Source organism: Triturus cristatus, chromosome 5_2 (genome assembly GCF_964204655.1).
Source record: "Triturus cristatus chromosome 5_2, aTriCri1.1, whole genome shotgun sequence".
Classification (NCBI taxonomy): Eukaryota; Metazoa; Chordata; class Amphibia; order Caudata; family Salamandridae; genus Triturus; species Triturus cristatus.
The window spans coordinates 798,248,785-798,275,177 of NC_140588.1; the positions used below are offsets into that span (position 1 = coordinate 798,248,785).

Here is a 26,393-nt window from a genome sequence, read left to right on the forward strand (position 1 = left end):
ATTCCTGGATAGTTCGGTTGCTCTATCTTGTGGATTGTTTGCCAAAACTTACCGCTGTTTTTTTGCTTGGCATCGTGCAGTAACTTGGCCCACAATTCATCATTCTTTAGTCTTATTTTCCTCCACTTCCTCCTTTTCAGTAATGCCTTCATTTGCCGAAGGGTTGACTGCAAGTCCAAGTTCCCTGGTGTTTTTCGAAGTTGTCTCAGTATTTGATTTATGGTTTGTTTTAGACTCTTAGATTCCGGGCTGCATTTCACTTTTGTTAGTTCATCTTCCGATTGTCTTGGTTTGGTCCCAATCCTAATCGCAAATTTCCCACTGAAGGTCGTAATACAATTTTCCCATGCTATTACCGTTGGGACAACGGTTTCTTTTTCTCTCTCATGTAGGATTTTGGCAGAGGCTGATAGTGCTTCAATATTGTTAGGATTGCACCTTATACGCTTTAGGTTAGAGATCTCTTCAGTTACAATGGGATTTTAAGCATCTAGTACAACAGCCTGTCTCGCATTCAACAGCACTTCCTGCGGTAGGTGATCGTTGTGTGCATTGTCACCTATTCTAAAGGTTGTTATTTTGTTGAAAATAGCTAATGTTGTAAACGTAAAATCTAAGTAAGAGGAAGTTTTTGAAGAGTGGAATGTGGCGACTGGTGGATTAGCCTCCAAGAAGCGGCCGTTCAGTGATCTTAAATTTAAATGTTCTAATTCCTGTAGCAGATGTTTGGACCATCTCATCGGTTTAATAATTTTTGCTCTGCCCTGATTCGGTATCCCCCATATTGCTGTGAGTTCATGCAGGGCCGTCATCTTGGCCTGACCCAAAAAGGTTTACATTGAAAACGCCAGAAAGTATTATGTGGTCGGTATCTTGCTAGTCCATAATCCTTTTTATTTCTTTTGTCAGCTCCTTTACAGCTTTTTGTTTTTGTTTGGGATGCACATAGGTGTTAATTATTATAACTTCTTGGTGCATATTGTTGAACATGAGCGTTATCATTACTGCTTGAACCGCATTTGGTGGTGTGATTTTCGCCTCTATGGACTGTGTTTTGCCTATTGTAGTTATTGAAAACAACATCATTAACCCCCCGAACGAAGACCAAAATTGGAGCTCTTTGTGGCCGGAACAAAGTAGGCGGTGTAACCCTGGAGCTCTAAGGCCTTATCTTCCCAGGTTTCCTGGAGGAGTATCATGTCAAATGACTTTAAGTAGTTAACTGCCTCATGATCATCAATTTTGCCATTGATGTTCCAAATACACAGTTTAATTTTCCCTTTCTCTGCTGGGATTATCTGTGAGGTGTTCTTGGTGTCAAAATTGAAATTGGTGGTGCAAAGCTTGTGCTTGGATTGGAAACCTTTATGCAAGCAGTTAATTCACCAGGAGTTCTGCTTCTTGCCCCTCTTAATACTGAGGTGGTAATTTTATCTGGGGCGTTGATCCAAGCATTTAGGAACGGAGTTGGATAGGGGAATTTCAATTCTGGTTCCAGCTTTATACCCCAGAGATTAAGCTTGCTTTCTTCTTCCTTTATTTAGTTCGCAATTCCACTGGAACTCCATCTTATCCTGGTCCCCTCAGGCCACAGACGATTACTTGGAAGGATTTCTTTGAGAGTAGGTCAGATGAGCTTATGTTTCCAAGGCTCGGGATGGAATTTAAAAGTTATAGAACATTCCCTCTGTTTAATATGTCATCTCTTCCCCGGGATTCATATTCAGGAATGAAAATGATGCTGACCGGTTCTTCAGCAATACTCTCCTTCGTTCGGTGAGTAGAAGTTTCCTCCTGAGGATGAGGCCTTGATTGCAAAAGGTTGTTCTGTCCCACTCCTTGATTGGCACAAGTACGGGAGATTGGGAGGAGGACAGATAGACACTTGGTTTTGCTAGGTGAGCAGCTTTATTTTGCGGGGCACCCCGCCAACTGTTATGTTCGGTCTTCATTTTCGGACAGATGGACATCATTGGAGGACGACCTTAAGGTTTGTTCTTTCTTAATATTGTAAGGAAGTTCTTGCTTTGGAGTTACTGGTTCTTTTACTGATAGGGTTGACTCCAGTCTGTCGTCCGCTTTTGAGATGTTCCGTCTTGATGATCTCAAGGGAATCTCCAAAGTGGCAGCTGTGGTTATGGGAGGCCCTGCGATGGAGTGATCCAACCTGCCTGACAAGGTGGAGAAGGGGTTGGGCCCAATTTCTTCAACATCAGAATCTGGTGCAACCACAGTGACATATGGTTTGCTCGAAGCACTAAGAGCAAAGGCTAGTGGCTTCTTATTTCGTCCCTTCCTTTTTTGTTTGTGGTGGGCTTTCCGAGGTGTGGTTTTTTTTTTGGGCAGGACTCGTTTGTGTTGGGGCCATTATTGGCGTTGCATCACTACCTCTCCTCTCTCCTCCAACCTCACCGCTCTCACAGCGCCTCACGTGGCTCTGAGGCTCTGTGGCTCTGAGGCAAGAAGTCCAGCGACTGGCACACGCATCAGAGAGAAAGAAGGCCACAGCTCAACCAGATCCCTTGGAGTGCCACACTGCGAGCTGGGGGGGCCAGAGGGGGCCAATTAGGGCCAAAGAGGGCCAAGCGGGGCCAAGCGAGTGCTACAGGCTGGTTGGTTGAAGCCACCCGCGGCGCCACCTCGCCGCCGCATCTCACAGCGAACTGAGGGACAAGGCTGCTGCGAGCCATTTGAAGCCACCCGCGGCACTCACAGCATTCACGGCGCTTGGCACTCGCGGCCCGCAGCGCTCACAGCAAGCTTCACCGCCGCCCCGCTGGGAGATGGAGTGATGCGGGGGGGTGAGGTGGGGGGGCTGCAACAGGCTGGGAGAAAACTCCTGGCTTCCTCGCTGTCAGCGCAGCACTGCAAGTGGGAATGGACAATCAGAAGACCAGGACTGGAATCAAACTTATCCCCAGTAGACAAACCCAACGCATGCTGAACCATCTAAGATTACCTCCACATACATTGTCGCCAGATTAGGCCTGGAATAACATCATCTTTTCACACTGTACCCTTTCCCCCTTCTCCCTTTTCAATCTTTGCCCTCTTTTTTCCCTGCCCCGTGATACATGCATATTCTGCCTATTGATGATTCACCACCAGCCAATGGATGTAAGTGGGTAATTCTGTAGCACTTGCTTTTCGTTAAAATAATAAAATAGATCTAAAACCTAAAATAACACCCAAACGACAAAAATCCACGGTAGGGACCGATAGATATGAATTTTTAAAGAATAAACCCTTTCTAGTGCTTTAAAACCAATAGCACCACTTTGGGACATCAAGTCGCTTTTGACCAGGACAAAGTCAAAGTTTGAGTCCAACCGCAGTGGAGCCCTGGGCGGGTACACTAAGCAGGAGGCCTTGGTCAAAATGTTACCTTCGCTCTTACAAACTGTTCTGGAAGATTTTCTCTCGGCGGTGATTGGGCCTCTCCAGCAGGCTGGCTTTGCAGCGGCTTTGTCTGCTTGGTCGCACGGGAGTCCCCGGTCAACTCCTGGAAGTCTTGAGCTCTGGAGCTTTCAGCAGGATGAACCTCACACCCAGGTCACAATACAAGGTAGTCGGCTTTACTCTTGATGTCGGGTCACTCATCTTTTTCAGAAAAGTTCTCAAGACGTCAGGAAGTGCTTCCTGAATTTCCTTTTGGGGTTAAAAGTGTCCACAAATTACATCCAAGGTTCCAGAGTCTCTGAATTGCTCCCCAGAAGTTGGGACTACAGTTCTCACAATGCACCTGGCCAAATCTTTCAAAGTCCAGCTGATGGCGGTCAGCAGGGTTTTTCTTGCTGGAGATGATGCAGGTGAAGCTCCTTTAACCTGTCATTTTAAGGGAGTCAACTTCTTCTCTTTTTGAAGCAAGGCAAAGTCCTTAGGGCTGTAGTTCCTTAGTGTACAGCAGGCACAGTCATTCAGAGAGCAGTCCCCTTGGTACAGGCTAGGGTTCTAGCAGGGTAGTCCTTCTTCTTCTTCTTGTAGTTTCTGACAACAGTTCCAAGTTGCTATGCAACTCTCACATATTTATCCAATGATTTGGGGTGGCAAGTAGGGGGGCACCCCTGTCCAATAGGGTGCAGGGTGCCGCCCAAAGGCATGGCAGCTGTCCCACAAAGCACTGCATTTTAAAATAAAAAGAGAATCTTTCTTCTTGGTATGAAGACCTGGCTAAACCAACCTACTGGTCAATCAATCAATCAATCAATCAATCAATCAATCAATCAATCAATCAATCAATCAATCAATCAATCAGGGATTTATAAAGCGTGCTACTCCCAGGTGAGGGTCTCAAGGCGCTGGGGGGGGGTGCAGCTCCGGATCAGTTGAAGAGCCAGGTTTTGAGGCTCTTCCTGAAGGTGTGCAGAGTAGGGGAGCGTCTGATGTTGACTGGGAGCTCGTTCCAGGTCGCGGAGGTTCCTTGTGGGTACGTGGAAGGGGACTCTTTCGTTGAGGTATTTGGATCTGATGTTGTGAAGGGATTTGTAGGCGTGGGTGAGTAACTTGAAGGCTACTCTCTTCTCGATGTGGAGCCAGTGGAGGTCTCGTAGGTGCTGGGTCATGTGCTTTTGTTGTGGGGTTTCAAGGACGAGTCTTGATGCGGGGTTCTGGATGGTTTGGAGATTGTGTAGCAGGGTTTTGTTGATTCCGGCGTAGAGGGCGTTGCCGTAGTCCAGTCTGCTGGTTATGAGTGCATGGGTGACGTTCTTTCTGCATTCGGGGGTATCCACTTGACGGTCTTGCGGAGGATGCCGAGGGAGTTGAAGCATGTGGAGGTGACGGCATTGATCTGGCAGGTCAGGGTGAGGGAGAAGTATAGAACGATGCAGAGGTTCCGGGCGTGTTCCATTGGGGTGTGTGGGTTTCCAAGGGCAGGGAGACACCAGTATCTGTCCCACACAGTGGGGGAGGGTCCAAGGACGAGGCCCTCTGTCATCTCTGAGTTCAGTTTTAGGCAGCTGTCCCTCATCCAGGCTGCGACGTCTTTCATTCCTTCTTGGAAGCTGAGTCTGGTGTCTTCGGGGTTCTTCGTGAGAGAGAGGATGAGCTGGGTGTCGTCTGCGTAAGATACTATGCTGAGCCCATGCTGTCTGACGATTATGGTGAGGGGGGCCATGTAGATGTTGAAGAGTGTGGGGTTAAGCGAGTATCCTTGGGGTACTCCACAGTTGATCTCTGTTGGTTCAGAGAGGTAGGTAGGGAGTCTGATCCTTTGGGTTCTGCCGGAGAGAAAGAAGCGGATCGAGTCGAGGGCGGTACCCCGTATACCGGTGTCGTGGAGTCTGGTTGCGAGAGTGCGGTGAGAGATGGTGTTGAATGCTGCAGAGAAGTCTAGTAGGATGAGGGCCGCAGTGTGACCCAGGTCGAGTAGCATTCGGATGTCGTCGGTGGAGTCGAGGAGGGCGGTCTCAGTGCTCTGGTTGCTGCGAAATCCGGACTGGGAGGTGTCGAGGATGGCGTTCTCTTCGATGAAGGTGGTCAGGTGAACGTTGATGAATCTCTCAGTTACTTTGGCTGCAAAGGGAAGGAGAGAGATGGGCCGGTAGTTTTTCAGGTCTGTCAGGTCGGCCAAGGGTTTCTTGAGGAGGGACTTGACCTCTGCCCGCTTCCATTCATCGGGGAAGATGCCCGATTCAAGGGAGGCATTGATGGTCTGGCCTAGCTCGGGCGCTAAGGTGGCAGCAGCTCTGTGGTAGATGTGCTAAGGGCAGGGGTCTTTGGGGGCTCCCTAATGGGTGTTCTTCATGGTCGTGGTGGTATCTTCAGTGGTGTCAGGTTTCCAAGTGGTGAAGGTCGGCTGGTTGTCGGTGGTCGAGAGGTGTGTGGTGTCCCGAGTCTGTTCACTAAAGTTCTCATGGAGGGCCTTGATCTTCAGGTGGAAGGAGCTGAGCTTGTTGCAGAGGTCCTGAGATGGTGTGACGTCCTTGGCTTCGCTGGGGGGTCTGGTGAACTACTGTATGACGTTGAATAGTTCTTTTGCGTAACTTGTGTTGGTGTGGATTTTGATAAAGGTCCGCTTGGTTGCTCGTATGCGCTGGTGGTATTCGTTCATGGCGTTCTTGTAGTTTTTCTGATCTTTAGTGGTTTTCCTGTTCCGGCAGAGTTTCTCGAGGCGTCTGCAGGAGCGCCTGGCTTCTTGGAGGTTGGTGGTGAACCAGGTGGCCTTCAGGGAGCGTTGTTTGACAGGGTGGCGGAGGGGTGCGAGCTTGTCAGCGCAGTCGGTGATCCAGCAGTGTAGTTCTTTGGCTGCGGAGTTAGCGTCGGTCGTGGCAGAGGGGGTCGTGAAGGAGGGTGGTGTTGAGGAGTACCTCTGTGGTCTTGCTCCAGGTCCTACGTGGCGGGTCGGGTTTCGGTGCGGTGGTGGTGTTTAAGGTGAAGTGTATGCAGTGGTGGTCTGTCCAGAGGGGCTGCGTGGTGTGGTTGAAGTGGATGTTAGTCCCTCCTGCGAAGATTGGGTCAAGGGTGTGTCCGGCTCTGTGGGTGGGGATGGTGACGAGCTGCTTCAGTCCGAGGTTGGCAAGGTTGTCGAGGAGGGTGGAGGATTTGGGGTCGCAGTGATTGTCAAGGTGGAAGTTCAGATCTCCAATGAGAATGTAGTCCGTGGAGGCGATGGTGTGGGGTGCGACGAGGATGGCAATGGTGGTGGCGAAAGGGGCACATGGTCCGGGGAGTCTGTAGACGAGGGTCCAGCGCAGCATGTTTCTGGGGCTTGTTTGGATCTGGAAGTGGAGATGCTCTGTGTTGGAGAGGGGGTCGCTCGTGCTGGCGGTGGAGAGTCGGAGGGAGCTCTTGTGAGCGATGTCGAGTCCTCCTTCTGGGCTGTGGGGGCGGTCCTTTCTTTGGTTATTTTACCTGTCGGGGATGGCGGTGGTGATGTCAGGGGCGGAGATGGCGTTGGTCCAGTTTTCCGTGAAGAAGACGACGTCTGGCGAGAGGGTGTCGAGCAGGTCCCAGATCTCCGTGGTGTGCCTGTGGAGGGAGCGCACGTTGAGGAGGACGCACGTCAGGGCTTTGGTGGTGCGGGAGTCTGGCCTGGGTTCAGCCGTCGTGGGGTGGCTGTTGATGCTGAAGGATTGTCGGCAGTGTAGGCAGGAGAATTGGCCGTGGGTGGTGTTAGGCGTTTATCTATGGCAGTTGTTGTCTCTTCCGGGGTTGAGTGCCAGGAGGGCAGCTGAGTCATACCTGTGGATGGAAAGGGACCAGGGTCCCTTGCGCTGGCCGTGGTCGGGTCGCTGGATGGGCGCAGATGGGCTTGCCTTTCGCGCGCCAGCGGCGCGGCATCACAGCAGCCGCCATTAAGTAGGGGAGGGGGGAGGAAAAGCGCAGCTGGGAGGCAGGAGAGCAGTGAGAAGGAGAGCACAGAGGAGGCGGAAAACAGGCACGAGGGGATAAAAAAGTAGGAGAAAAGGCACAGAGACAGATACGGGCACAGCAGAGACAGCACTACAATGTGCCACAGCGACAGATACGGGCACAGCAGAGACAACACAACAATGGGGCACAGAGACAGATACAGGCACAGCAGAGACGGCACAACAATGGGGCACAGAGACAGATACTGGCACAGGAGAGACAGAACGATAAAGAGGCACAGGGACAGAACAAGACTACAGAGGGCAGCAGACCTGACCTGCGGGGGCAGAGCAGGTCCCTGACCAGGAGGTGTGGCTCATTTCCCATAACACTCTCTCCCAGACCTTCTGCAAATTCCATTCCTATGGGTCCCATCTGGCTGGGTGGTACAGGACAAGGGGGTAGGCCTGGGTTGCATTTTTACTGTCCTGCTCTCTTTGAAGATCAGTTTGATTACGCAGCTCCCTACCTGACCTATTCTCTGCAAGTGGAGATATCCCACCACCAGAAAACCTCTGTCTCTATGCAGGTCACTTATCACATCATCAAAGCAGTTTGGCTCAGCCTGACAAGATAGGCCAATTAGGAGAGGCTGCTTGAAGGCTGGAGTTTGGCTCACAGGAAAGAACCTTTCATAACTTATTTTCGGTACTAGTTATGACAAATTCAACGGTGGCAAGCTGTTGGATTTATAATTCCCAATCTTTTAAGTCCTTGAAATATTTTTTTAGCTTACTCCTATCAATAGTTACATTTCTTTAAAGTATTCCCATGTTAGCCTATGTAGCTAAAAGGCTACAATGGGGAAAAAGCGAAATTGGACGGGCATGTAAAATATATTATAAAATGTCCCTGTTTATTTTTACAGGCCACCCTACCCTAGGGGTACCTAGGGTTGACCATAGGGGTGACTTTTTTTTAATTTGTTTATTAAGTTTCCAGGCGTTTAGAGGTGGCTTATATGTAATAATAAGGTAGTTTAATAGTTTGGAGTTAACTTTGAATCCAAAGTCAAATTTGCATGTAATTTCAATTTAAAAGCCGCTTGCAAAGCAGGGCTGACTTTAAAATCATAGCAGGCAACACAGCAGTGCACACTTTAGTGCCTCAAAGCTGCTGGGCCTCTTAATCTGTATGCCCTGCCATATACTAGGGACTTACAGGTAGGTTGTCAATGCCATTTGTAATTACACCCAATTACCATATACCTATTTAATCAGAGCACTGGCCTTTGGCCTGGTTAGCAGAGCACAGGACGCAGTTTGAGCCAGGTACCGCCAGTATCAGTCAAACAATGGGGGTGATCAGGTCAAAAAGGATGACTTTCTCAAATCCACACACCCCTTAACTTCGAACATACTGTGGCAGCAGTATTCAAGGTTAACTGTTAAGAATGTTAGCAGGTCACTTAGGGGTCCCAGACAACCTTTTTTTTCTCAAGGGAGTTTGGCATAAAATGTTTGAAGGACACATACTACATAAACGCATGTGTTGTCTTCCTCTCTATTATGTGGGCAAGTCATTGCTTAGTCACTTTGTTATGCCAGATGCAATGTCAGCATATGGTTAGGTGGTGAAGAGCTGTAGCTGCCTGGTCCCTAACTTTTACAAGTCTCAATTTTTGCCAACGCACACACAAACCGATCACATTTTTATTTAGCGATGGTTTAGCCTAGTACTGCCCCAAACACTGCTACGTGTATTCCTCAATACAACACTTGCCACAGCAATGCTCTGTTCATAAATGCGATCACTCAAGGGAGCATTAGTAATTCGGCAATTTTCCAGCTCTGATTCTATTCCAATCTTGAAACCTTTTATAATTGAAAGCTAATTATCACAGGGTTATTTGATAGGAAGTGATTGTCAGATATATTGCGAGATCTTTTTCATGCTATTTCAAAATCCTCTTATAGAGCTAACAGTGACTTTAAAAAACAGTTAAAGATACATAGAAAATGTACATAACAACAGACAATAATCACCAGGAGACATCATTGATGAACTGTTGCTATTGTATAGAACTGCTACACCCTTTAGGTACCTTAGCATTAGCAGACTGTTAATGCAAGTTTACTAGGTAGGATGCAAGGGGAGAGTTACTGTGATTTATTCTGGTGCACTTGAGGATATTTCATATTCACATCACCGTTCTGGGGCACGTTGAACTTTACCTTATGTACAAAAGTGTCAGTAGAGCATGAGACATGGTTAAAATACAAAAAAGTAGTGTAAGAAATTGTCACACCTTGCAGGTAGGGAAGAAAATCATAAAGAGTCCGATAAAGGTGATCAAGTTAAGAAGTCGAGGTAGACAAAATGACAGAAACATTAAAAAAAAAAACATTTATATGTAGAGCATCCTTTGTTGATTTTTGGAGAGTTATTAGTTCACATGTTCCTTTGAGGCCATGACAACTCTTTCTCACAAAGGTCCCGATTCCGATGCGGTTAAGAAAGCATTCCCACCTAGGGCCCGATTACAATCGGTTAGGAAGGCCTCCTAACGGCATTTGCTCCTTCCAGATCGGATCAGAAACGTGTCTTCCCAACCGAGGGCCAGATTACGATGCGGTTAGGAACATAGGCTCCCATAGAAGTCAATGGGAATCCAACCAAACCGTATCTGGAAGCATCCGGATCCATCATACTCAGTCGATCAGACTCTCCCGATCCGAGTCGGTCGAAAACCATTTCCAAACCGATTCGATCGGGGAAGATTTCCTAACCGCATCAGAAGCTGGCCCAAAGTTTTGACAGCGTTTTGAGCCTAAATAATTTACATGGTCATCATTAGGAGGGGCATCACGTCAGCAGGGGGTGAAGGGTGGAACACACCCCAATGTTTTATTTCAGTCGGATAACATGCACAGCTGTCTGGCTGGTCGTGTCAGCTTATCTGTTGCATATTTCCCTGGAGACAAAGTAGGGTGTTGTGGCAGGGCCCCGTCTTAGGCCTTTTCACAGCATTAAAAACACATAATGTCCACTGGCAGGGCCCTGTCACTGTGACCCGGTGCGAGGCATTAGAGTCAACTTTCAATGCAGTGACCATGATTCATACGGCTGGGCCTGCATTCTGCTACAAGGAGACGGAAGTCAGAAAGGCTGATTCCTGTCTGCGTCTCATTTAATAAGTTCAAAACTGATATGTTCGGTTTAGTCATTCCTACATAGAGACAGCATTCATTTGGGTATCTGCCTCCCATAGGCCCCTGCTGCTTTCAAGCAGTTTGAGTCTGCCTGAGGGTGCATGGGTACAGGAAGGACACTATTTTTCTGCTCCCACAGATAAAGTATGACCACCAATGTAGGCTAAAAAATGTCTCGTTAGTGTGTGCACTTGAGGGTGTGTGCATGCATGAGCATATCAGTGTGTGTGTGTGTGTATGCATGTGAGCGTAGTGCACAAGTGTATCCAAGAGTGTGGGCACACGAGCGTATGTACACGGGTCTGGTGGCTTAGTGGACTAATGCACCCACTGTAGGGACCTGTGTTTGACCTCATGGTCACAGGTTCAAAATCCTGGCAGGTCCTCTCAGGCAACCATCCTGCTATGGTTGATAAAATTAGTGTGAAAACAATAAACATCTGATATTCAGTGCAAAGATACCCTTCTGGGTGAATGTGTGTTTACAACTGCACATGAATGAATGTGCACATAAATGTAGGTGAGTCTGTGAGTGCAGGAACCTTACCTCGTGGTGACAGATTTGAAGCTGGGTAAGTCTACTCTACACAGCCTTTCATCCTTCTGAGATCGATAAAATGAATACCATTGAGCTGAGTAACAGTAAACATATGTTGCTCTATGCCAAGATACCAAATAGGTGAACATGCTCTTTCATTAACAAATATTTTATGTGTGCATGTGAGTAGTGGTGGCTTCTCTGCTAAGGCAGAGGAGCGTCGACCCACTGTTGTTAAAGCAGTGAAATAGAGAAAAATAAAATGATAATAACTGAACGTTATTATCATTTTATTTTTGGTTGCGGCGGGGCTGGGTTAGGGCGAGATGCGGCCGGTGGCTCAGGGAGTAGGAGTGGGCTATGCACACTAAGGGCGCATGACTGTTTGGCTGGCTGTTGTGGCCAGCCAAACAGTCATACTCACTTTGCACATTCCCCACCAGGCTGTAATGGACAGCCTCGTAGAGAATATGCATGGGTTTCCTGTCCTGACCTGAGGGCCGATCCACGGCGCTCAGACCAATCACAGAGCTGCATTGCTTCCTGCAGCTTCTTCCGGACTGGAGTCAGGAAGAGCAGAAAAATGGAGAAGAGATGTGGCCGGCGCAAAGGTGAGTGAGTTTGTTTTATTATTTTCAAACCCCCCGTTGTCCCCTTCCTCACCATCGCCATTCCCTACCAGACGCCACGGCATGTGAGTGTGTGTGTACACGAGTGCTGTGTCTGTATGTATATGCATAAGTATATGTGTTGGTTTGTGTCATAATGGCTGAAGCAGCACCCAGCATTTCAAATCGAGTGCTTTGGGAAAAGCATTAGTTTTACTGTTACAAATAGCTAGATAACTGGCTTTCATTAACAAATATTTTATGTGTGCATGTGAGTAGTGGTGGCTTCTCTGCTAAGGCAGAGGAGCGTCGACCCACTGTTGTTAAAGCAGTGAAATAGAGAAAAATAAAATGATAATAACTGAACGTTATTATCATTTTATTTTTGGTTGCGGCGGGGCTGGGTTAGGGCGAGATGCGGCCGGTGGCTCAGGGAGTAGGAGTGGGCTATGCACACTAAGGGCGCATGACTGTTTGGCTGGCTGTTGTGGCCAGCCAAACAGTCATACTCACTTTGCACATTCCCCACCAGGCTGTAATGGACAGCCTCGTAGAGAATATGCATGGGTTTCCTGTCCTGACCTGAGGGCCGATCCACGGCGCTCAGACCAATCACAGAGCTGCATTGCTTCCTGCAGCTTCTTCCGGACTGGAGTCAGGAAGAGCAGAAAAATGGAGAAGAGATGTGGCCGGCGCAAAGGTGAGTGAGTTTGTTTTAATATTTTCAAACCCCCCGTTGTCCCCTTCCTCACCATCGCCATTCCCTACCAGACGCCACGGCATGTGAGTGTGTGTGTACACGAGTGCTGTGTCTGTATGTATATGCATAAGTATATGTGTTGGTTTGTGTCATAATGGCTGAAGCAGCACCCAGCATTTCAAATCGAGTGCTTTGGGAAAAGCATTAGTTTTACTGTTACAAATAGCTAGATAACTGGCTTCTCCAGGACTGGTTTTGTGTGCATTGGTAGAATACCTGTGTGTATGTCATATTTAGGAGGTGCGAAATTAACATAATTTGCTTTTGCACAATTACGTGATATTTTGTAGAAATCATGCAAAAGGTAAACCCGCCATTTTGTGCAAAATTTTAGCACGAAATACCTCTCTTTGTCAATTTTTGACACAAGAACACATTTTGCGCTAATAAATAGTTTTTCAAAAAAACTGAAACACTGGCATAGGTTTGCCTTACTGTATGGTCTAACATAGGTTTCTCTAATGAGTAGCTCTACTGGTAGCTCTCCAGCTACCTATATGTACCTCTCCTGTATGCAGCATACTAATTGGAAACTTTTACCTTGTTTAATTAATAGATACATATCAACATTAAAAATCCTGTATTTGAGACATAAATGTCCATATTTTCAGAATCTATAAGCAGATGTTTGGAAAAAAAATGGTTTCATTTCTATTAGAACACTGGAACGTTGGAAGCTCCATTGTAAACAATGGAGTGCTCTGGGCTGATAATGGCTGGTATAAGCCTGGAGCTCCATCATTCCAATGCTTCTTTGTTCACAGCTCCCTGTGAACAAAGGCTTTAGGGAGCCTGAGGGGATTTCAATCCCCTCGCGCTCCCTGAAGGCTTTGTTTTATTTGTTAGAACATTCTGCCCTCTAGTGGCAGAATGTTCTAATAGCCTTATAGCCCTTTGCAGCAGGGCTATACCGGCTTTTAAAGTCCCTCTGCTTTGTTAAAGTCCCTCGCCTTCGGCTCGGGCCTTTAACGCTGCAGCGGGCCTTTAATAGCCGGTATAGCCCTCTACGGCGGGCTATAAGGCTATAAAATATATTTAAAACTGATGTCTGAGTGATAAATCATGCAGCGTTGGAGAGAAGTATTACTAATATTACCTTAGTGACAGAGGCATTACAACAATGGCTGTCATGTATTAACCTTTTAGAGCCATTCCGAATTGATAAAGCATTGTTTACTTTCAGCAGTAACCCCTATTCGATGTATCAAGGTGATCATGGCTGGCAATCTTGCATGGGGTGGACATTAATGTAATCTTGTCTGATGTGCTCACTATTACAACAATAATGATATCAGTAGCTCGGGATGATTTTCATTGAACAAAAGTAGCTCTTATTACAGAAAAGGTTGGAGCGTGTATCACCCCTGGCAGTTCTACAACACCTTGTCCGACTTCCTGCACCTGTGCAGTGGGCTAACTTAGGACCGGTCCCACTGAAAAGGCACATACTGACACCCGATTATTATTCTGACGTTTGGTATCTGAACTCATCGAATAACATAAACCAATGAAAGTAAAATTGACAAACACCCTCTGTGTCATTAGATTTATTTTGTGAGTAAAATTAGCTGTTTTTACCATGATTTGTGGACGGATTCAAATGTCAAGAAAGATCCGTACTGAAATGGCACAGCTATTATTGACTATGAAAAAACCCAACACAAATTTATTTAGTTTTTTAAGATCAAATATATTTGCAGTGGTTGAACTAATGTGTATGAAATTAAGCATGTTGATAAGGGTCGAAATACCTGCAGACTCAATGCCATTTGACAAAGTGTGATCATTTCCAAAAATATAGGAGAATGCTCATGACTTTGTATGAGAAAGTTGGAAAATACACGAAAAATGAATTTCTGCAAACTGAGAAACTGTGGTATTATCTATGGATCATTGCCTTCTAAGAAAATGACATTTTACATTACAAATGATATCGACGTGGAGTACATGTATGTTCCATCTGCCTTTGGTTTTCTTGTTTTGCTGTTTTACTTAAAGTGAATTTTCTTTTTGTTTCCGCAGCTAACGATACAATTGAGAGCACATCTGCTCCCACTGCCGCTACAGTTCTTCACACCACAGCTGGACATGTATCACCTTCTGCTGGAAGGACTACAGCAGAATTGTATACATCTCGACCAGTTGGTACTACTGTGCATGTTGAAGAGCCTGGCACATTTACATCCAGTTTTCTGACGTCTACCAGTGGACCCACGCCTAGATTAACCACACAGCTAGTTGTAGACACTAACACAGCTTCCAAATTAACCTCAACAGCCCAAAACTTTCAGACACCAACGCCGACTTCATCAACGCAGCCAAATGGTGCGACTGAACCATCATCACAACCAATCGTGCCATTTTCATCGGAAACTGCACCGAAAGAATCTCAATTTACAGCAAATGACCCAAACAATATCCGGACCACACCATCAACACATGTTAAGGAAACTTCTCCTCCTAGTCAAACGAGCACCACATCAAACCCTGTTGTGTCTGCGACAACACTAGAAGGTAAATCTGACAGTGCGTGTACGTTGTGTAGGTGACTGAGGATACGTATTACTGTGTACAGCTAATCTTAGTAACTGACAGTACTTACTGGGTAAAAAGAGAGACACTGGAAGTTATAATTGCACAAACTAAATTATTACTGCTATTTAACACGCCTTAACTAGACTACATTAGGCCTGGGCGGTGAACCCTGCTCCCTTTGCGGAGTTTGCAGGGTTTTCCGCGGAGCACACACAGTTCCAAAAAACTCCATTCAGCGTATTTGGGTAGCAGAGCAGAGTTTTTTCCTCGCTTGCGCTCGCCAACGTCAAGTGAGGAAAATCCACCTCACAGTCAGGTTTATCAACTAGGGTGGTTGATGATGGTTGGAACATCTTGCTTTGAAAAACATTTAGTTCGCGTTGAGAAAGCTGCTGCTCGGGTAGAAAATGTACTAGAGTGGCAAAAAAAGATGCAGCGCCATCTTGCGCTAGGCATTGTGCCGGTCGCGCTGGCTTTCCAGCACGGAACAAACACCTGGCGCTGAAAATTGACGCAAACAGCATGACTAAACGCACTCTGCCGTTTGCAGAATTCCACGTGGCGTAACAGAGTTTTGTGGTCACAGCGGCACTCTGAGAACTCCACCCAGACCTAGACTACATCCTATGTATGAAATTCACTAATTTGAATAATTCATCAAGGCAGCGAATACTGAGATGTAATACCAGTTGTGAAGACACTGCTCTTAGGTCGCAGTTCCACTCATTTCAGTCATATTTCTGAGGTACCATTTCCTAATAATTTTCAAAACATAAATGTGATGCAAAGCAATCGACAAACCTTCTTCAGGTTTGTCTCTGTGATTAAACGTGATGTAGTTAAGAGGGGATGTAGGGGAAATAAATGAAATAAAATAAAAGAAGTTGGTAAACAGGTGTGAGGCTGGAGACAGCTAAGGTAGTATGTCAGATGCATGGAGGTCTGTATACAGTCAAACAAGTGAGCTCTAGGATGGTGTCTTTATGTGCCATTGAACTAGTATCTAGAATCATTAGTAACCCTATGGTGTTCTTGTTAACAAGGGAGGTACACGGAGCATTAGAATAGAGTTTGGTTAGTTTTTCTGAGGTCGTTCCCAGCAAGGGAATGGTTTTTTTTTTTTTTTTTGAAGCCGTTTATTACAGAATCCAAAAAATATACAAAGATGGGCCTACAACCTCCAGGCCGGCCGCTAGCACACAGAAGGAGCATATAATACAGACAGTAGAACGCACGCTGCGGCAGAAAGAAATTCACAATAGTTGAAGAGGCGTTGGTAGCCACACCATCCGGACCAGCAAGGGAATGTTGACCGTTTGTTGTGAAGTAGGTTGGAGTCAATCCTGGATAAATGGTGCGTCTCCATGGTCTCATATGAAAGGGGTATGCTTGTCCAAGCACATATTTCAAGTGGTCTAAGCAAATTATTATTCAAGTAATTTCTGAAAAGTAATGTGTTTGAAATGCTTTCAACACATCCCTGAGAGCACAAATTGTGGCCAGTTTGCTTCGAAGGAGCCGACCCTTTATTTTTATTGATCTTTTAACTGGCTTAATGCATGCATGTTGCTGTACCAGAGAATCCTGTATTCATTTTAGGGCTGGGGCAACATCTAGGGTAGGGACCGATAGATATGAATTTTTAAAGAATAAACCCTTTCTAGTGCTTTAAAACCAATAGCACCACTTTGGGACATCTAGTCGCTTTTGACCAGGACAAAGTCAAAGTTTTAGTCGAACCGCAGTGGAGCCCTGGGCGGGTACACTAAGCAGGAGGCCTTGGTCAAAATGTTACCTTCGCTGTTCCAAACTGTTCTGGAAGATTTTCTCTCGACGGTGATTGGGCCTCTCCAGCAGGCCGGCTTTGCAGCGACTTTGTCTGCTTGGTCGCGCGGGTGTCCCCGGTCAACTCCTGGAAGTCTTGAGCTCTGGAGCTTTCAGTGGGATGAACCTCAGACCCAGGTCGCAGTGCAAGGTAGTCGGCTTTACTCTTGATGTCGGGTCGGTCACCTTTTTCCCAAAAGTTCTCAAGACGTCAGGAAGTGCTTCCTGATGTTCCTTTTGGGGTTAAAAGTGTCCACAAATGATATCCAAGGTTCCAGAGTCTCTGAGTTGCTCCCCAGAAGTTGAGATTACAGTTCTCACAATGCACCTGGCCACATCCTTCAAAGTCCAGCTGTTGGCGGTCAGCAGGGTTCTTCTTGCTGGAGATGATGCAGGTGAAGCTCCTTTAACCTGTCATTTTCAGGGAGTCAACTTCTTCTCTTTTTGAAGCAAGGCAAAGTCCTTAGGGCTGTAGTTCCTTAGTGTACAGCAGGCACAGTCATTCAGAGAGCAGTCCTCTTGGTACAGGCTAGGGTTCCAGCAGGCTAGTCCTTCTTCTTCTTGTAGTTTCTGGCAACAGTTCCAAGTTGCTATGTAACTCTCCCATATTTATCCAATGATTTGGGGTGGCAAGTAGGGGGTCACCCCTGTCCAATAGGGTGCAGGGTGCCGCCCAAAGGCATGACAGGTGTCCCACAAAGCACTGCATTTTAAAATAAAAAGAGAATCTTTCTTCTTGGTATGAAGACCTGGCTAAACCAACCTACTGGTCAATCAATCAATCAATCAATCAATCAATCAATCAATCAATCAGGGATTTATAAAGCGTACTACTCCCCCGTGAGGGTCTCAAGGCGCTGGGGGGGGGGGGGTGCAGCTCCGGATCAGTTGAAGAGCCAGGTTTTGAGGCTCTTCCTGAAGGTGTGCAGAGTAGGGGAGCGTCTGATGTTGACTGGGAGCTCGTTCCAGGTCGCGGAGGTTCTTTTTGGGTACGTGGAACGGGACTCTTTCGTTGAGGTATTTGGATCTGATGTTGGGAAGGGATTTGTAGGCGTGGGTGAGTAACTTGAAGGCTACTCTCTTCTCGATGTGGAGCCAGTGGAGGTCTCGTAGGTGCTGGGTCATGTGCTTTTGTTGTGGGGTTTCAAGGACGAGTCTTGCTGCGGGGTTCTGGATGGTTTGGAGCTTGTGTAGCAGGGTTTTGTTGATTCCGGTGTAGAGGGCGTTGCCGTAGTCCAGTCTGCTGGTTATGAGTGCATGGGTGACGTTCTTTCTGCATTCGGGGGGATCCACTTGAAAGTCTTGCGGAGGATGCAGAGGGAGTTGAAGCAGGTGGAGGTGACGGCATTGATCTGGCAGGTCAGGGTGAGGGAGAAGTATAGAACGATGCAGAGGTTCCGGGCGTGGTCCATTGGGGTGTGTGGGTTTCCAAGGGCAGGGAGACACCAGTATCTGTCCCACGCAGTGGGGGAGGGTCCAAGGACGAGGCCCTCTGTCTTCTCTGAGTCCAGTTTTAGGCAGCTGTCCCTGATCCAGGCTGCGACGTCTTTCATTCCTTCTTGGAAGCTGAGTCTGGTGTCTTCGGGGTTCTTCGTGAGAGAGAGGATGAGCTGGGTGTCGTCTGCATAAGATACTATGCTGAGCCCATGCTGTCTGACGATTATGGTGAGGGGGGCCATGTACATGTTGAAGAGTGTGGGGTTAAGCGAGTATCCTTGGGGTACTCCACAGTTGATCTCTGTTGGTTCAGAGAGGAAGGGAGGGAGTCTGATCCTTTGGGTTCTGCCGGAGAGAAAGAAGCGGATCCAGTCGAGGGCGGTACCCCGTATACCGGTGTCGTGGAGTCTGGTTACGAGAGTGCGGTGAGAGATGGTATTGAATGCTGCAGAGAAGTCTAGTAGGATGAGGGCCGCAGTGTGACCCTGGTCGAGTAGCATTCGGATGTCGTCGGTGGAGTCGAGGAGGGTGGTCTCAGTGCTCTGGTTGCTGCGAAATCCGGACTGGGAGGTGTTGAGGATGGCGTTCTCTTCGATGAAGGTGGTCAGGTGAGCGTTGATGAATCTCTCAGTTACTTTGGCTGCAAAGGGAAGGAGAGAGATGGGCCGGTAGTTTTTCAGGTCTGTCAGGTCGGCCAAGGGTTTCTTGAGGAGGAACTTGACCTCTGCCCGCTTCTATTCATCGGGGAAGATGCCCGATTCGAGGGAGGCATTGATGGTCTGGCCTAGCTCGGGTGCTAAGGTGGCAGCAGCTCTGTGGTAGATGTGCTAAGGGCAGGGGTCTTTGGGGGCTCCCTAATGGGTGTTCTTCATGGTCGTGGTGGTTTCTTCAGTGGTGTTAGGTTTCCAAGTGGTGAAGGTCGGCTGGTTATCGGTGGTCGAGAGGTGTGTGGTGTCCCGAGTCTGTTCACTAAAGTTCTCATGGAGGGCCTTGATCTTCAGGTGGAAGGAGCTGAGCTTGTTGCAGAGGTCCTGAGATGGTGTGACGTCCTTGACTTCGCTGGGGGGTCTGGTGAACTACTGTCTGACGTTGAATAGTTCTTTTGCGTAACTTGCGTTGGTGTGGATTTTGATAAAGGTCCGCTTGGTTGCTCGTATGCGCTGGTGGTATTCGTTCATGGCGTTCTTGTAGTTTTTCTGATCTTTAGTGGGTTTCCTGTTCCGGCAGAGTTTCTCGAGGCGTCTGCAGGAGCACCTGGCTTCTTGGAGGTTGGTGGTGAACCAGGTGGCCTTCAGGGAGTGTTGTTTGACAGGGTGGCGGAGGGGTGCGAGCTTGTCAGCGCAGTCGGTGATCCAGCAGTGTAGTTCTTTGGCTGCGGAGTTAGCGTCGGTCGTGGCAGAGGGGGGGTCGTGAAGGAGGGTGGTGTTGAGGAGTACCTCTGTGATCTTGCTCCAGGTCCTACGTGGTGGGTCGGGTTTGGGTGCGGTGGTGGTGTTGAAGGTGAAGTGTATGCAGTGGTGGTCTGTCCAGAGGGGCTGCGTGGTGTGGTTGAAGTGGATGTTAGTCCCTCCTGCGAACATTGGGTGAAGGGTGTGTCCGGCTCTGTGGGTGGGGATGGTGACGAGCTGCTTCAGTCCGAGGTTGGCGAGGTTGTCGAGGAGGGTGGTGGATTTGGGGTCGCAGTGATTGTCAAGGTGGAAGTTCAGATCTCCAATGAGAATGTAGTCCGTGGAGGCGCTGGCGTGGGGTGCGACGAGAATGGCAATGGTGGTGGCGAAAGGGGCACATAGTCCGGGGAGTCTGTAGACGAGGGTCCAGCGCAGCATGTTTCTGGGGCTTGTTTGGATCTGTAAGTGGAGATGCTCTGTGTTGGAGAGGGTGTCGCTCGTGCTGGCGGTGGAGAGTCGGAGGGAGCTCTTGTGAGCGATGGCGAGTCCTCCTTCTGGGCTGTGGGGGCGGTCCTTTCTTTGGTTATTTTACCTGTCGGGGATGGCGGTGGTGATGTCGGGGGCGGAGATGGCGTTGGTCCAGTTTTCCGTGAAGAAGACGACGTCTGGCAAAAGGGGGTCGAGCAGGTCCCAGATCTCCGTGGTGTGCCTGTGGAGGGAGCGCACGTTGAGGAGGACGCACGTCAGTGCTTTGGTGGTGCGGGAGTCTGGCCTGGGTTCAGCCGTCGTGGGGTGGCTCTTTGATGCTGAAGGATTGTCGGCAGTGTAGGCAGGAGAATTGGCCTTGGGTGGTGTTAGGCGTTGATCTATGCCAGTTGTTGTCTCTTCCGGGGTTGAGTGCCAGGAGGGCAGCTGAGTCATACCTGTGGATGGAAAGGGACCAGGGTCCCTTGCGCTGGCCGTGGTCGGGTCGCTGGATGGGCGCAGATGGACTTGCCTTTGGCGCGCCAGCGGCGCGGCATCACAGCAGCCGCCATTAAGTAGGGGAGGGGGGAGGAAAAGCGCAGCTGGGAGGCAGGAGAGCAGTGAGAAGGAGAGCACAGAGGAGGCGGAAAACAGGCACGAGGGGATAAAAAAGTAGGAGAAAAGGCACAGAGACAGATACGGGCACAGCAGAGACAGCACTACAATGTGCCACAGAGACAGATACGGGCACAGCAGAGACAACACAACAATGGGGCACAGAGACAGATACAGGCACAGCAGAGACGGCACAACAATGGGGCACAGAGACAGATACTGGCACAGGAGAGACAGAACGATAAAGAGGCACAGGGACAGAACAAGACTACAGAGGGCAGCAGACCTGACCTGCGGGGGCAGAGCAGGTCCCTGACCAGGAGGTGTGGCTCATTTCCCATAACACTCTCTCCCAGACCTTCTGCAAATTCCATTCCTGGCTGGGTGGTACAGGAGAAGGGGGTAGGCCTGGGTTGTATTTTTACTGTCCTGCTCTCTTTGAAGATCAGTTTGATTACGCAGCTCCCTACCTGACCTATTCTCTGCAGGTAGAGATATCCCACCACCAGAAAACCTCTGTCTCTATGCAGGTCACTTATCACATCATCAAAGCAGTTTGGCTCAGCCTGACAAGATAGGCCAATTAGGAGAGGCTGCTCGAAGGCTGGAGTTTGGCTCACAGGAAAGAACCTTTCATAACTTATTTTCGGTACTAGTTATGACAAATTCAACGGTGGCAAGCTGTTGGATTTATAATTCCCAATCTTTTAAGTCCTTAAAATATTTTTTTAGCTTACTCCTATCAATAGTTACATTTCTTTAAAGTATTCCCATGTTAGCCTATGTAGCTAAAAGGCTACAATGGGGAAAAAACGAAATTGGACGGGCATGTAAAATATATTATAAAATGTCCCTGCTTATTTTTACAGGCCACCCTACCCTAGAGGTACCTAGGGTTGACCATAGGGGTGGTTTTTAAAAAAAATTTGTTTGTTAAGTTTCCAGGCGTTTAGAAGTGGCTTATATGTAATAATAAGGTAGTTTAATACTTTGGAGTTCCCTTTGAATCCAAAGTCAAATTTGCATGTAATTTCAATTTAAAAGCCGCTTGCAAAGCAGGGCTGACTTTAAAATCATAGCAGGCAACACAGCAGTGCACACTTAAGTGCCTCAAAGCTGCTGGGCCTCTTAATCTGTATGCCCTGCCATATACTAGGGACTTACAGGTAGGTTGTCAATGCCATATGTAATTACACTGAATTACCATATACCTATTTAATCAGAGCACTGGCCTTTGGCCTGGTTAGCAGAGCACAGGACGCAATTTGAGCCAGTTACCGCCAGTAGGAGTCAAACAATGGGGGTGATCAGGTCAAAAAGGATGACTTTCTCAAATCCACACACCCCTTAACTTCCAACATACTGTGGCAGCAGTATTCAAGGTTAACTGTTAAGAATGTTAGCAGGTCACTTAGGGGTCCCAGACAACATTTTTTTTCTCAAGGGAGTTTGGCATAAAATGTTTGAAGGACACATACTACATAAACGCATGTGTTGTCTTCCTCTCTATTATGTGGGCAAGTCATTGCTTAGTCACTTTGTTATGCCAGATGCAATGTCAGCATATGGTCAGGTGGTGAAGAGCTGTAGCTGCCTGGTCCCTAACTTTCACAAGTCTCAATTTTTGCCAACGCACACACAAACCGATCACATTTTTATTTAGCGATGGTTTAGCCTAGTACTGCCTCAAACACTGCTACATGTATTCCTCAATACAACACTTGCCACAGCAATGCTCTGTTCATAAATACGATCACTCAAGAGAGCATTAGTAATTCGGCAATTTTCCAGCTCTGATTCTATTCCAATCTTGAAACCTTTTATAATTGAAAGCTAATTATCACAGGGTTATTTGATAGGAAGTGTGTGTCAGATATATTGCGAGATCTTTTTCATGCTCTTTCAAAATCCTCTTATAGAGCTAACAGTGACTTTAAAAAACAGTTAAAGATACATAGAAAATGTACATAACAACAGACAATAATCACCAGGAGACATTATTGATGAACTGTTGCTATTGTATAGAACTGCTACACCCTTTAGGTACCTTAGCATTAGCAGACTGTTAATGCAAGTTTACTAGGTAGGATGCAAGGGGAGAATTACTGTGATTTATTCTGGTGCACTTGAGGATATTTCATATTCACATCACTGTTCTGGGGCACGTTGAACTTTACCTTATGTACAAGAGTGTCTTGTATATGACAAAGCATACAGTAGAGCATGAGACATTGTTACAATACAAAAAAGTAGTGTAAGAAATTGTCACACCTTGCAGGTAGGGAAGAAAATCATAAAGAGTCCGATAAAGGTGATCAAGTTAAGAAGTCGAGGTAGACAAAATGACAGAAACATTAAAAAAAACATTTATATGTAGAGCATCCTTTGTTGATTTTTGGAGAGTTATTAGTTCACATGTTCCTTTGCGGCCATGACAACTCTTTCTCACAAAGGTCCCGATTCCGATGCGGTTAAGAAAGCATTCCCACCTAGGGCCCGATTACAATCGGTTAGGAAGGCCTCCTAACGGCATTTGCTCCTTCCAGATCGGATCAGAAACGTGTCTTCCCAACCGAGGGCCAGATTACGATGCGGTTAGGAACATAGGCTCCCATAGAAGTCAATGGGAATCCAACCTAATCGTATCTGGAAGCATCCGGATGCATCATACTCAGTCGATCAGACTCTCCCGATCCGAGTCGGTCGAAAACCATTTCCAAACCGATTCGATCGGGGAAGATTTCCTAACCGCATCAGAAGCTGGCCCAAAGTTTTGACAGCGTTTTGAGCCTAAATAATTTACAGGGTCATCATTAGGAGGGGCATCACGTCAGCAGGGGGGTGAAGGGTGGAACACACCCCAATGTTATATTTGAGTCGGATAACATGCACAGCTGTCTGGCTGGTCGTGTCAGCTTATCTGTTGCATATTTCCCTGGAGACAAAGTAGGGTGTTGTGGCAGGGCCCCGTCTTAGGCCTTTTCACAGCATTAAAAACACATAATGTCCACTGGCAGGGCCCTGTCACTGTGACCCGGTGCGAGGCATTAGAGTCAACTTTCAATGCAGTGACCATGATTCATACGGCTGGGCCTGCATTCTGCTACAAGGAGACGGAAGTCAGAAAGGCTGATTCCTGTCTGCGTCTCATTTAATAAGTTCAAAACTGATATGTTCGGTTTAGTCATTCCTACATAGAGACAGCATTCATTTGGGTATCTGCCTCCTATAGGCCCCTGCTGCTTTCAAGCAGTTTGAGTCTGCCTGAGGGTGCATGGGTACAGGAAGGACACTATTTTTCTGCTCCCTCAGATAAAGAATGACCACCAATGTAGGCTAAAAAATGTCTCGTTAGTGTGTGCACTTGAGGGTGTGTGCATGCGTGAGCACATCAGTGTGTGTGTGTATGCATGTGAGCGTAGTGCATAAGTGTATTCAAGAGTGTGGGCACATGAGCGTATGTACACGGGTCTGGTGGCTTAGTGGACTAATGCACCCACTGTAGGGACCTGTATTTGACCTCATGGTCACAGGTTCAAAATCCTGGCAGGTCCTCTCAGGCTTCCATCCTGCTGTGGTCGATAAAATTAGTGCGAAAACAATAAACATCTGATATTCAGTGCAAAGATACCCTTCTGGGTGAATGTGTGTTTTACAACTGCACATGAATGAATGTGCACATAAATGTAGGTGAGTCTGTGAGTGAAGGAACCTTACCTCGTGGTGACAGATTTGAAGCTAGGTAAGTCTACTCTACACAGCCTTTCATCCTTCTGAGATCGATAAAATGAATACCATTGAGCTGAGTAACAGTAAACATATGTTGCTCTATGCCAAGATACCAAATAGGTGAACATGCTCTTTCATTAACACATATTTTATGTGTGCATGTGAGTAGTGGTGGCTTCTCTGCTAAGGCGGAGGAGCGTCGACCCACTGCTGTTAAAGCTGTGAAATAGAGAAAAATAAAATGATAATAACTGAACGTTATTATCATTTTATTTTTGGTTGCGGCGGGGCTGGGTTAGGGCGAGGTGCGGCCGGTGGCTCAGGGAGTAGGACTGGGCTATGCCCACTAAGGGCGCATGACTGTTTGGCTGGCTGTTTTGGCCAGCCAAGCAGTCATACTTACTTTGCACATTCCCCACCAGGCTGTAATGGACAGCCTCGTAGAGAATATGCATGGGTTTCCTGTCCTGACCTGAGGGCCGATCCATGGCGCTCAGACCAATCACAGAGCTGCATTGCTTCCTGCAGCTTCTTCCGGACTGGAGTCAGGAAGAGCAGAAAAATGGAGAAGAGATGTGGCCGGCGCAAAGGTGAGTGAGTTTGTTTTAATATTTTCAAACCCCCCATCGTCCCCTGCCTCACCATCGCCATTCCCTACTAGACGCCACGGCATGTGAGTGTGTGTGTACACGAGTGCTGTGTCTGTATGTATATGCATAAGTATATGTGTTGGTTTGTGTCACAATGGCTGAAGCAGCACCCAGCATTTCAAATCGAGTGCTTTGGCAAAAGCATTAGTTTGACTGTTACAAATAGCTAGATAAATGGCTTCTCCAGGACTGGTTTTGTGTGCATTGGTAGAATGCCTGTGTGTATGTCATATTTAGGAGGTGCGAAATTAACATAGTTTGCTTTTTCACAATTACGTGATATTTTGTAGAAATCATGCAAAAGGTAAACCCACCATTTTGTGCAAAATTTTTGCACGAAATACGTCCCCTTGTCAATTTTTGACACAAGAACACATTTTGCGCTAATAAATAGTTTTTCAAAAAAACTGAAACACTGTCATAGGTTTGCCTTACTGTATGGTCTAACATAGGTTTCTCTAATGAGTAGCTCTACTGGTAGCTCTCCAGCTACCTATATGTACCTCTCCTGTATGCAGCATACTAATTGGAAACTTTTACCTTGTTGAATTAATAGATACATATCAACATTAAAAATCCTGTATTTGAGACATAAATGTCCATATTTTCAGAATCTATAAGCTGATGTTTGGAAACAAATGGTTTAATTTCTATTAGAACACTGGAAGGTTGGAAGCTCCATTGTAAACAATGGAGTGCTCTGGGCTGATAATGGCTGGTATAAGCCTGGAGCTCCATCATTCCAATGCTTCTTTGTTCACAGCTCTCTGTGAACAAAGGCTTTAGGGAGCCTGAGGGGATTTCAATCCCCTCGCGCTCCCTGAAGGCTTTGTTTTATTTGTTAGAACATTCTGCCCTCTAGTGGCAGAATGTTCTAATAGCCTTATAACCCTTCGCAGCAGGGCTATACCGGCTTTTAAAGTCCCTCTGCTTTGTTAAAGTCCCTCGCCTTCGGCTCGGGCCTTTAACGCTGCAGCGGGCCTTTAATAGCCGGTATAGCCCTCTACGGCGGGCTATAAGGCTATAAAATATATTTAAAACTGATGTCTGAGTGATAAATCATGCAGCGTTGGAGAGAAGTATTACTAATATTACCTTAGTGACAGAGGCATTACAACAATGGCTGTCATGTATTAACCTTTTAGAGCCATTCCGAATTGATAAAGCATTGTTTACTTTCAGCAGTAACCCCTATGCGATGTATCAAGGTGATCATGGCTGGCAATCTTGCATGGGGTGGACATTAATGTAATCTTGTCTGATGTGCTCACTATTACAACAATAATGATATCAGTAGCTCGGGATGATTTTCATTGAACAAAAGTAGCTCTTATTACAG

The 26,393-nt window shown here is 47.0% G+C and overlaps 1 protein-coding gene across 1 annotated transcript in view; it reads left to right on the forward strand.

The window, feature by feature from the left end:
- The window catches only part of ADGRG4 (adhesion G protein-coupled receptor G4), a 1,724,535-nt gene that overhangs the window by 394,805 nt on the left and 1,303,337 nt on the right, over window positions 1-26,393 (forward strand). Inside the window, exon 4 of the mRNA XM_085607949.1 lies at window positions 14,434-14,925. Within this exon, the coding sequence (XP_085464075.1) occupies window positions 14,434-14,925 (492 nt within the window). The remainder of the gene's footprint in view (window positions 1-14,433; window positions 14,926-26,393) is intronic.